General features: G+C 42.5%; 1 protein-coding gene across 4 annotated transcripts in view; it reads left to right on the plus strand.

Annotated features, from left to right (window-relative positions):
* Positions 1–12669, plus strand: part of spns2 (spinster homolog 2 (Drosophila)) — an 81816-nt gene that overhangs the window by 23803 nt on the left and 45344 nt on the right. For all 4 annotated transcript variants that reach the window (XR_001808504.3, XR_001808505.3, XM_017412679.3 and 1 more), the window contains exon 2: positions 2584–2649. Coding sequence is in view for 2 of the 4 variants with exons in the window: in XM_017412679.3 (XP_017268168.1) it covers positions 2584–2649 (66 nt within the window). In the remaining 2 variants the exon portion in view is untranslated. The remainder of the gene's footprint in view (positions 1–2583; positions 2650–12669) is intronic.

Genomic DNA, 12669 nt, shown 5'->3' on the forward strand with positions numbered 1-12669 from the left:
TTGTACTCGGAGGCTTTGTTAAGTCTGTGTTGCTTTAAGAAGTCACAGAGATTCAGGTGCTCTGTTGCTGTCAGGTTCTACCGGGTTCACCGGAGGGTAGCAGACACAGCCGAGGCTGCTCGGCATGTTAGTCATGCTGCTGCTCTGTTGCAATCTGCTGGTTGAACTGCCAAGCACACAGCACTGTTTGGACTGCAGGAATCTTTAGTCTATACAGTATATATATGATTCCCTCTTCTGATTAAAAAGTTATCTCAAAGGAACTGAACTTATTTGCCCTACTGCTTCTTGTTTACTGATGCTTTGAATTTCATGGGGCCCATAAAGGAATTTTGTTAGCTCTGATCTTATCTCCTTCCTCGTGATCGTCTGATGTTTATGGGGTTTTAAAAACTTTATGAGACTTCTGTCACACGCTTGTAACAAACATAAGCAAATCAAAATGTTGTGACGAAGGAATATTCAGCTGTTTTGTTAAAATTAGCTAAACGTTAGGTTATCGTAAAGTTATTAGTGCGACCTTCCGAGCGTGGATTTCTTTCATTCCAGTCTCAAGACCTTTGAGTTACACTAACAGGAGGGAAACATCTTCAAAGGCTTTGTGGTTTCTCCCAGCGGTGCGGTGTTAAACTGCTGCTGACTGCCGAAGGCCGCCAGATACGTCGACCTCACGCAGTCGGTTCCAGTGTCATCTAGTTAATCCAAAACATGAAAAAACTTATGTGTCTGCGTTGCTCCCTGAAGCTGTTTACAAGAACCAGCGAGGAGTTAATGGTGTGGAAAGTGTGTGTGTTAGGAAGTTTTGTTGAAGAAAATGTGTTTAGTAATTTAATATGAATAACTGTTCATACAGAACATCCCGTGGGGGAAATCTGTGCAGGTTTTTATCTAAAGAAAACAGATTAGGACCCTGTTTTAAAAGTTAACACTTGTTTTTTTTAAGGTCTTAAGGGATATCCTGACCATTTTGAGGTGTGGTTCTGAGGAGAAGTTATTAATAACCATTAACTTACCTGTTGTAAATACCTCTTTAAACAACCTCAGCTGGGAGGAACAGAGTTTGTAGCCCGGTTAAGACCAAAGTGGACTGCTGCCATCTTTAAACAAACTGAACCTTCAAAAATTTCACAGCAGTTCATGCAAACACTATTTTACAAACCTATACACAGTTTGCATTATGCAGTTACTTCCATAAAAAAAAAGAAGTTTTTTTTTTAAAGCATAGGAAGCTTGCAAATAAGCACTAATAATGGCTTATCACTATGAGCAGAGCCAGGTCCAAAATGAACTGCTGCCATCTTAAAACAGCTCCAATCATCAAAGTTTCCCAGCACTTCTGTCATGTTATAGACATTGTAAAAGCTAAGGAGATAACTATGAAGTATAATAAAAAAAGAAGCTAAAAGGAGATTTAAAAAAATACAATAACTAGAGTGCAAAAGCTAACACATGGAGACCAAGCAAACTGAAAACATGCTAAAGACATGAAAATATCAAAGCACAACAAAGAGCAGCAGGTAAGATGTTTTCACAGAGGCCCCCAAATCCCCTTTATTATCTGATCACTGGTTTGTTTCAATACAACATGATTACAACACTGAGAACCTCTTTTATAGCTCGTCTTTCCAGATGATTTTAGGCGGTGTAGTGACACTCTTAACTTTACCCGTCCTTTTTTTTTTTTTTCTGTTTTTGGAGATGTGCACAAATCACGCTCACTCCCACATCTGGAGAAAGCCCCTGATAGTTCACAGCAGCAAACGCAGCACATTTAGTTCGGATCAGCACGCTTTTATAAACAAAAAAAATTAATTAATCCCAAGCGTTAAAGTGGACCAAGTTAATAAAACCCTGCACAGCTGATGGAAATACTGAGTAACTTACCAGTCAAGCAGTCTGGACCAATCATCTGCTATTTTGTTACATTTTTGAAAACTAATGTCAAGAAGTGTTGTTTCTGTTGGCTAATTTTTAAACAATGACAACCGTTTTCTGTTGTAATCTTGTCAGCCAATAATGGTGCATTTAGTGACAAACAGAGCAGGAGAAATTTTATCCTCCAGCTGAGAATAAACATTAAAGAATAATAAAATAAGAAAAAGTCCGATTTCTTAGTTGGGATCTAAAACTCTGGGAAGGTATTGTTAGCCGATCTCTTTCTCAAGTTAAGCAAAATAATTAGCTTGTAATATTACTTTGCTAAACAGAGTGGAATAGTCTGATGACTTTCAGTAAACACATCATGATCCAAGGGTTAGTTTGGAGGAAATAAAGATAAGGAGGATGGAGTTTTCTGTTCTGGACTGGAGAAGTGACATTTTTTCACTCCAAACCTGAACCACAAAATGACAGGGTTGAGTTTTCCTTGCAGTTTTCTGCGTGGGAAGGGACTTCCAACCCCTTAAATATATGTTCTCAAGCACAGAGAAAAGACGAACATTTCCATAATGTGCCACCTTTAATTGTCAGAAGCAACAGAAGGCTTTCCTAAGTAACTGATTTAGATGTAATCCCGGTAGACTGCAGTGATCCTGTTTAATATTTGTGCCTTGAAATCCTTTTTCTGTTTTCTCCTGTTTGCAGGCGTCCTGCCCGACATCCAGCTGGATTTCAAAGTGTCAGACAGTGGCAGCGGCTTGTTGCAAACAGGTGAGTCTCCTTTAATCCCTTAATTACGCGTGTGAGCGGAGTTAGCTCGACACCCGAGCGCAGTTTCTCTCCGATGACAGTAATTACGCTGTAACTCTAATTTTAAATGAAAAGGACTACGGAAAGCAGTTGTGGTCACCCCAGATCTGCCTTCTGATCTCGCTCTCTGAAGATTAAGTCCCTGCAAACACAATCCAGCTGTGTGTGTGTTCACAATTTACACTCAGGATTTTCATTAAGACTTGAGCTTACAAATATTATTCTAAACACAATACATTAACTAAATTAAAGATGAAGGAATATGCATTGCCTGTTGCCTTACATGCCAGATGTGTAGACTAAAACGTCATATGTTCAGAAATTATGGAGTGGCTGTTTTAGTGAAACCTTAAACGTTTTATTACGTGCAATCTCATACAATATTGCAAGATGTCATGCAGCATGTGTTACAGATGACTGCCAGCAGCTATCACATAACGTTTTAGCTCAATAGCAGAAAAAATGACTGAGTTATTGCCATTTTTCTGTTGGCTAATGATGATTAGCTGTGGCGGCCATCTTGAATTGGATTCCCCTCAAATGTTAATCAGTTGTAGATGTACATCCAATGATCACTTTCTGAAAGTTTCATCAAAGTCCATTCAATGGTTCATGACGTATTTTGCTAACAGACAGACACAGTTGACTCTAATAGTTAAAGGCAACATTTTAAACAAAAATCTTGCACAGTCTGTTAGTGCTCAAAACATGGGATAGGAATCAGTCTCAGCTACTGCCACACCAAATTTTAGTTCTATATCTGTTTGATTTACTGAATCACAGGGATCTTTTGTGTTTTATAAGGTCAGTTGGCGGTGGCAGCTATTTTGAATTCAGTTGACTCCTAAAGGTAATCAGCTGTATTTGTCCATTCAGTAAATATTTTCTGAAAGTTTCATTTAAGTTTGTCCAGTGGTTCATGAGATATTTTGGTAACAGACACTCATACACAGACAGGGCCTCTTGGCGATGGGCCACAATAAATACTTAAAGACATCCCTTACACTTTTTAAATTTTTGGATTAAAGCTGAATCTATTTTCAGACTTCAGCTCATTTAACTCCAAACCCAAAGTAGAAGCCCACTCCAGATGAGTTTTGAAGGTATTCACCGACTAAAACGAAGCTGTTTCATTTTGCTCGGTAGCAGCGTGCCACATGCTGACTTGAGTGATGGAGTTGTGGGAGAGGCATTTCCTCAGAGCAGCGTCAGCAGGGCCTGACCATCAGAAAGGAAAACACTGTATGCATGCTTCCACAACTCCTGACGACTCAGGGGCGGGGCCGGGTCTCCCGTGCCCCTCAGTACCTCAACCAAATTTACCTTTTAGGGAGATCCCACGCCCTGCACGGGCGGACAGCACCCCGTCTTGTGTCTGCTGTGCACTCAGACTCATTCAGACACCGACAAACTTGCGCACAAAGTGCCATTGAGGACAAGCAGGCACGTTTGGGGTTTGGGGTGGGGGTAAGAACACAGCTCAGTGTTTTCCTCTACTTCACTTGGTGTTCCTAAGCTAACTGAGGTTGAATGGAGGGTTAAAGACAAAAATATCCAGCTGGAAAAAAGTTTGTAATGTTTTCAGTGAAAAAGTCAACTCTTTTTTTTTAAGCTCATTTCAACCTGCAGTAATCCAGCTTAGTACCCAAAATCTATATTTTCTGTGTCTTGTGCTTATTTCCTCCTCTGCTTTTGAAATTATTTTTTTTAAGTAAATGTTTTTGACAGTGGTTATTACTCCAAACTAAACTCTCCAGGTGATATCTGCTGCAGCCTTTGCGTTTATGTGAACCTTCCGGAAATTGGGCACAGGTTTTTGACTGCTTATTCTGTGTACTTTGGTTTCTTACATAAGTTATGACCACAGCAACATTTTAGGAGCCTCACACACACATAGCTGTGGTAAAGTGTTTGAGCTGTAAAATCTTTCACACAGATATACAATATCACTGCTGGGTTATAGACCAGATTCACAAAGCTCAAAATATTGTATTTTAAACCTATGTAACACAAATGAAATCTTTTTCATTAATTCATTAGCTATGTATTTGGACATGCATGTCCTCCTGCATCCATTTGGGGTGCTGCAACACCCTCCACAAACACACTAAAACACACACACACACACACACACTTCAGACACATCTGCAGCTGTGAATCTCTGCAGGACTTACAGGTCCGGGCTAAAGAGAATGTGATTTACTCAGCCTGTCCAGGCTCCATCTGTCCCGGCCCGTACTCCGCTTGGCCCCTGATACCCAGGTGACCCATTTCTCACACCGTCCTGAGGAATTCTGGTCGGCGGGGTTGCGAGTTGTGAGAGTGGGTGCGTGCAGACCGGGAACTTAGGTGCGAAAGACTGTTACAGGAGGATGATGTCATTGTGTGCACAAGCGGGTTTACAGTTTGCAAGTCCGGTGTTCCCCACCCCTCACCTTCCCTCCCCCCCGGAGGGAACAATTCCCTCCTCTGTGAGCACCTGCAGATCCGGCTAATTCCGTATGTCCTCTCTGCCCTGGCAACACGGGTCCACCTGGGAACGTAAACTGCCGGCGTAGATGTTTTACAGCCAGTGGGCATCGCGTGCGATGAGGTTCGTTCTCCACCGCCAGGTCGAGCTGACCACCCACAAGTCACAGAAAAAAGCATTGTCGGGATCAGAAAGAATTAGTTCTGCCTCTTTTTTTTGGCTCTTTATCAGACCTGCTGCAATGAGAAATGTCTCATATCTAGAGGTAAATGGAAGTTGTTAACTTTTAGGAAACGCGGTTCTGACTGAGCGCCGGAAAGGCCTCTTGGACCTGCTGCGGCGTTTCTGCTCCTAAATTAAATCTCTCTAAAATAAATTGGCCCATATCTTGTTCATCAACCTGTAAAAACTCTAAGCCGATCTCTCCTCGGCGGCATTAAGCGATTATTATTTGCCATGCGCTGTGTTAACTGGTGTTTACACACTGACGAACAATGCAAAGAAATTACCCTGCGGTGAGCTCAGCCTCCACACGGCCACTTAATTCTGCTATTTGGCAACACAGGTGCTTTTCGAAACCAGCTTACAAAACCGACCCGAGCTATGCGCCCGCCTCAGCTGTGTGTGTGTTTGACTTGCCGAGAACTGAGAGGATGATGTGTTCATAGCTGTGTGTCAGGTTGGAGGAAAGGCATGCTCTTTGAGCCCGGAGCACTCCAGCCCCGTTCAGCTGAGCAGCCCGTTAGAGCACCCAGGACAAGCTTTAACCCTTAAAAAAAAAAAAAAAAAAAGAAACAGCAGATCTGTGTGTCAACAACCCCCAGGCAACCACTATCTGAAGTAACTGACTCTCACAAAGCTGTGAAGAGGACAGGCCCGAGGCTGCAGAGGGCATGGGAGGTTAATGGAAGAAAGGAAAGAGAGAAGGGGCTCACCTGGATGGTGTTACCTTTTGGTTCGGGGGGAGATTTAAGCCCTTTTGTTAACCAGACTGAGAAATCTGAGAGAACATTTTCCCTCCTGGTAACATACTACGGTTATTGTGCTCATGAGCTTTAAGAGAAACTAGAAAAGTTAACGGCTTGAATTATCTCTCATAATGGAAGCTAGCAAAATAATTATTGGAGGTCAGACAGGCTGGATGTACGGTGGAGCTGCAGCCTGATTGGGAGCTCAAAACGGCTCTCTGATCGTGTGTGTTGATTCTTCGGTGTGTAGCTGCCCATCTCTTCTGAAACATGATCCTACCCCACACACAGAGGCGCTGCTCTGGTCCTGACAGGGTGTCAGTCTGCCTCAGTCACTATGAGCCCTGTAAGGAATGAGGCCACAGTTGCTGTGTGAGACTAATGACTTGAGCTCGGCTCACACATCAGGCTGATACTGAACATGTCACAGTGGGATAAGTGAGGGTCCCAAATGTTCACTGCAGGTGGGAGTGAAGCGCGTTGACTTTATTCAGTCAACCTAAAAAACAAAAACACACAAAAGGCAGAGCAGTAAACGATGAAGGCTAAAGCCAGTCTCTCACCGGGCTGCAGCTAGTTAGCGACACAAAACGGCAAGAAAATAACTGAAATTTTCACTTGGAATTAGACTCAATTGACATTTTCTCACAGCGAAATTTGGGCCAAAATGTGCTGGGAATATGGATTCTTTTAATATCACTGATTCACGACTTTTACATGACATCCTTGTGACAAAATCTGCAATTTTTGATGCTTGAGACAATGGCTCATCAGTCACTACAAGGCCGTGCAACAGTGGTGGAATAGTTATATGTGACAACTCGACAACTAGAAATCTAGACCATATACGTAAATATGTTGCCTCGCTCCAGCCCAGCAATCATGTCTTGTCTTCAGATGTCAAGACAGATGAAAAGAAGCTGCAGAGTTGTCTCACGTTTCAAACACTTTCTCAGTCACAGAAAACAAATTGGGAAGGATTTTAGACAAGTTCCAGCACCCGCAATGACTTGGTCTCTATTTTGAGAGAAATTTGGCAAAGGAATGTTCTGAAACATGTTCCTACGACACGCCTTGCGAATTGAGAACGTTTCAAAAACATTTTCAAAACTCCCTCTCAAATGCTGCGTGCGGTTTGTCACCAACAGTCAAAAAGAAACAAGAAAAAAAACTGAAAACCAGAGGCGTAGTGTTCCTTTTGCACTCGGAAGTCAGAATTCCCAAGTTGGAAACGTCAACTGGAATCTCTCCTGAGGTTGGAATTCTGACTCAAAAAGTTGGATATTCCTGACCAGCTTGAAGTTGTGGTATCTGCAGAAAGAAACTTTGAGTTTGAGTCCCGTTAAATTAGTTACACACATATTTCTGTTTGATGCATGAAATGCAGAGAAATCCATTGTTATCAGTTTGTAATTCTGATAATAGTTACTGATAATAGTTACTGATAATGGTGATTGAGCCCAATAATTAGCAAAACCTGCTGGTTTTCTGAGTTGCAACTGGGACACAAATAGGTTGGCTGTGATGTCATTCCCAGATCTGAGTCCTGACTTCCGAGGGAAACGGAAGGCAGCGCGAATGCACACTGAACAGGTGGGATGATTTGCAAAATTGCAAAAATGAGGGTGGTGTAAGAGAGCGGAAAGCAAAGTTTACAGAAACAAACCAGGAAACACGCAGGAAATACAGGAAGCACGATCTGAACATAACAAAACTTCTTATAGAATCTTAAGTTCATGAAATCAGCAAAACAACCCGAGACCATGACGGGACCCATGATCCTGTTGCTGCATTAATCTGAGGTACGACCACCAGTCTAACGTCTTACAGAAGTCTTTCCGATTTCCTTTTACACAGTGAGAAGTTTAGCTATCATTGCTTGATCAGCTGTTTTGGCCGGTCACAGCTGCACTTATTTTGGACTCAGTGTCCCTCAGTACCGCTCCCGTGTCTCTCTCTCAGCAGTTTGGCAGCTGTTGTTGCCTTGTTGTCACAACCACTTGCACTTTATAGAGGCAGGGGGCCGAATGAGACGCGGAGGGAAACGCCACCTGTGACTTCCTCCCTTTGCTCAGGCATGGCAGCCCGGTTTAATCTTCTTGGCTATTGATTCACAAAGCCAAGTAATCACGCAGTGTTCAGCAGCCCCCCCCCTTCACCTCCCTCCCCTGCTGCGTTAAGAATAGAAAGATGACCCAATGATGCATCGACAGTGTAGCGGTGCGTACATGTCTCCATTTCTGGCTGGTTTCGTAGGCCACGAACAGAGAGGGGCAACTGTTAGGTGGTGACCGGTATCCAAGATGCCCCCCCTCCACTTCACTGCCCTGATGGATGAATGGTTCAGCAAATTCTGTCAGGCTTTTAAATTAAGACCAATTACACGGTATTCCTTTCATTGTTCTGTCATTTTAAAAAGAAAAAGAAAACACAAATGAGAATTGAAGACCTAGCATTCCTTGAAGGAATGCACATCAGTTTCAGCAAAGAAACATCATCTCTTGATGAGAAATGATCGATTTGTAGAGTACTGGTCAAACCAAGTAAATAAAGTTATGTTAGATCTCATGCGATGACCGGATGCATTCAGGATGACTATCAGCTACTACCATACCAAATTTAAAGCCATTTTTGTGTAGACTAAAGTCAGTTAGCTGTGGCAGCCATCTTGAATTTGGTTGACTCCAAAAGTTAGTCAGCTGTGTATAAATGATTCCTTTCGGAAAGTTTCAGGAAAATCTGTCTAGTGGTTCATGAAATATTTTGCTGACGCTACAGACAGCCAAACACACACGTGCTCACAGACAGGAGCAAAAACATTACTGCTTATGCCTTTAATAAGCAGCGTTTGGTACAACCATGCAATTTCGCAACAAAATATTGTTACGGAACAATTTCTAGCAACAAGATTCTGCCTGATCTTCTGTTCGATGAGCCCCGATCGATCGCTGCCTCGGCAGGCTGCTGCTCCCGAGCACCTCTGTGACATAGACAGATCAATTAAGCACACACACACACACACACAAACACACACAGCCATACCCTCTCCATCCCTCCCGGTCTGTAACGTGTGCGCTCCATTCACGCACGCCTCAGCCTCTCAAGGTCAAAGGAAGCAGTGGACGTCCTTTCTGTTTCCGTTCACTGTTAAAACGCTGTGAGTTCATGTTTGCGGTTCTGTCAGCAGCCCCAGTACAAGGGGAGCGTGAAGGAACCAACACAGACAGGCAGAGACTCGGTCATTTCAGCTGGAACTTGTCATTAAGTCGGCTGCTCTTGCAGGAAATGGCAGAAAAGACAAAATAACAACAACAAAAATCCTGGAATTTAACAGATTGTACATCCCAGAACCTCCTTGTCTATAGCAAGAAAAAAAGCAAGGCACATTTCTTTGTTTTTACCAGATTTCTTGTAATATGTAACAGTAATGCACACGAGATGCGGTTCCATCGTGCTCCTGCCAGCCAGGCGGGTGTTTGTAGCAGCGTGTAATTCTTCCCAGCTGCAGCTCTAGCACTGAGCAGGTAGTAGGCAGATTTGCTGCTGCGGCAGAGACAAGCTATCAGTTCTCAGAGTGCTTGGACGGAGAATAAAAACAGGTTCAAATTGGCTCTGCAGTGAGGAGGGCTGGATGGGAGCTTCTGCAGGAATTAGCTGCTCATTTCCCAGGCTGTGTGCGGGTGGCTTTTAGCAAACGGTAGCCAAGTTGCTGGTTATCAAGGCGAAATCTGAGCTGAGGGAAATTCCTTGAGAATTAGCTGTGATCAGAAACGAGATGAATGCAGAAGTATTCAGAGTTTTTGTGGCGAAAGGGGGAATCCAGAAAGTAGGAAACGTGATGTATGAGGCTGTCTGAGAGTTTCAGTCTGGCTTAGGTGTTCTCGCACCAAATATATGTGGTTCATCCTCCGCACGCCGTCCTGTAAATCATTAGGAGAAGAAATGCAGCAGCCCCTCCCACTCTACACCTGACAGAAAACACAACCGAATGAGGCACAGAGCCCTGGACACCGCTCACTCACTTTTCTACTTACCCTGGTTCTGGCGACAGCCTCGTGGTGCAGATAAACATGTCGGACCTAGGCAGAAATTTATGATGCTCTTTCAAACCAACAATCCGTTTCCAATCAGGTTTCTCCTCCACATGTTGAAGTAGAGGAACGTCTAAAATATGCAGAGCAAAGCTGGGGAACACTAGATTTGTTGACTATTTATCAGAATGAACAGATATGTGTGATTTTGCAATTTTTCCATTTGTAGTGCAAGCAGCATTCACTCATCCTGCCTGTGTGGACTCAGCATGCAGGTGAGCTCAGGACAAATCCAACATTGGATCCTTTGCCCATCACCTGACAAAATTTCAGCTTTTTATCAACTTTTATGGTCTTTTAATATTCTGACAGCTTTAATATGAGTATAAGTTGTTTTTAAATGAGCATAATATAATTTCTGATTTGATACCCTGAATGCAGCTGTGTCAATCAGTGTCAACATTTAGAACAATTAAAGGTCTATCATTTCTTAAAGGAATACACATCCCCCCTGCCATTCATGCCAGAGTAGTAGACTAAAATCATCTCATGCTGAGAAGTGATGAAGCCGTAGCACTTTCGGTCAATCCTTGAAAATAACATTGTGCACAATCTCGTGTGAGTTTGCGTTGTGAATAACTCTCAACAACTGATGCATCAAATTTTAGCTCAATATCTGTAAAACTGACTGAGTTATAGTCATATTTGTGTTTTCTAAGGACAGTTGGCTGTATATGTGCATCCAATGATTTCATTCTGCGAGCTTTATGAGAATTTTTCCAGTGGTTCACGAGATATTTTAGCAACAGATACTCTCTCTCTCTCTCCCTCTCTCTATAACACACACACACTCACAATCACACATGCACTTACCCTGAAAAAACACAAGATAAAACATTACTATCTGCCTTCGCTTTTCAGCGGTGGGTGATAAAAATGTCCAGACTGTAGCAACTCACCTTTAAAACCATCAGTGTGTTGCCATAGACTCCTGTCATTTCTTTTTATATTTTGCCAGCAGCTGTTCTGAATCTTTTACAAATTTGGACTCAGGCTGGCTGAGGAATCAGACTGGGGCCGGACTGTGATTGGGGCTTTTACAAGTGCAGGCATCTACAGGCCCTTTGGTGTCAGTTGGACAAGAAGTCATTTATTTTATTTGTCTCTTTTTTTTAGATCAGCTCTGTGTTTACCTCCGGTCTGAAATGATCAGGTGACTTACGATAAAAAATCCCCAAATTGGAGTTTTTGAGTTGCTCTGTAATAATCTGCACTCTTGGCTGGGGATTGTGACTTCCTTCATCCACCTGTGATGCATTTTTTAATGTATTCCTTCTGTTGGTGAAGACTTGTTTTATTTAGCAGCAGAAGATCAAATAAAAATGAACTTCTTTCCCAGCCTTTGTTGTTGTGACCATCAGTATTCTCCTTGTGTTTTTCAGCCCCTATCAAAGCAGTCAAAAAATAATAATTTGCCTCAGTACAGCATCTATTTCAGAGGCCAAGATCCCTTGTAAGCATTTATTCAGTGTTGTATTGAATATTAGAAAATATATAATATATAAATGATGAAAAGCAGAGAAATCTCATGGTTGCTGGTCATTTTCAGCAGCTACTCATTAAGTATAAACTTAACTGTTGTTTTAGTCCCTGTCTGACTGTAATTAAGGGCTCCTTTATAATAAAAATAGCAGCATGCTCTAAAAGGATTACTTCTGAATTAGACACTCGCACAAGGAGAGGAAGGATTTTATTACAAACATTTGTAACTTTTAATACTGCTAAACAACTGTAACACTGTTTCTTCCTGAAATTATTGAGGGTTCTACCTCATTAAGGCCGACTGTTAAAAAAAAAAGAAGAAAATCTTTGTTTTATTCCTTTGATTGTGTGTCTGCAGTTGTATTCATGCTTCTCTTTAGTCAGTTATTACAAAATCTTCAGCAGAGACTGAGATATTTTCTGTTTCAATTCTCAGAAAGGCATGCTTGATTATTTCCCATATGTGATGACATCCCTGGTATGCAGGGTTGGGTTACCTGCGGAGCCAGCATGCTTCTCGCCTTGTGTTTAAATAACTAAAATACTTTATCAAGTGCAAAATGAGTCATCGGCTCTCCGTGATGACCCGCAGACATGCCCTTACAAAATTAACAACCACAGAGGTTCACATCTTATTCAAATAATACTGAATAGCCCTCATTATGTATAAGGAACACAGTGGGCTGGTTGAGGTGGTCCATCATTCTGGTGGTAAAGCATCAAGGTCCTAACTGGAGCGGGGGCAGTGTAGTGAGTGTGGCCATGACATGCATCATGGACAGAAGGGCCTGGCTCAGGTCGTTAAGATTTTAAAGCAGGACAGGTCACGCTGGCCTCATCTCTAGGCGGCAACCTCGTCACGTCCACGCCCAGGCTAGCAGCACTCCAAGTAAGTTCTTGCAATGCTCTTAGCTGCATGGCTGCTACAACCAGTCTATGCCATCCATATGCCAGTAACTAGTACTGGTGT

This window comes from Kryptolebias marmoratus, linkage group LG13 (genome assembly GCF_001649575.2).
Source record: "Kryptolebias marmoratus isolate JLee-2015 linkage group LG13, ASM164957v2, whole genome shotgun sequence".
Taxonomy (NCBI): domain Eukaryota; kingdom Metazoa; phylum Chordata; class Actinopteri; order Cyprinodontiformes; family Rivulidae; genus Kryptolebias; species Kryptolebias marmoratus.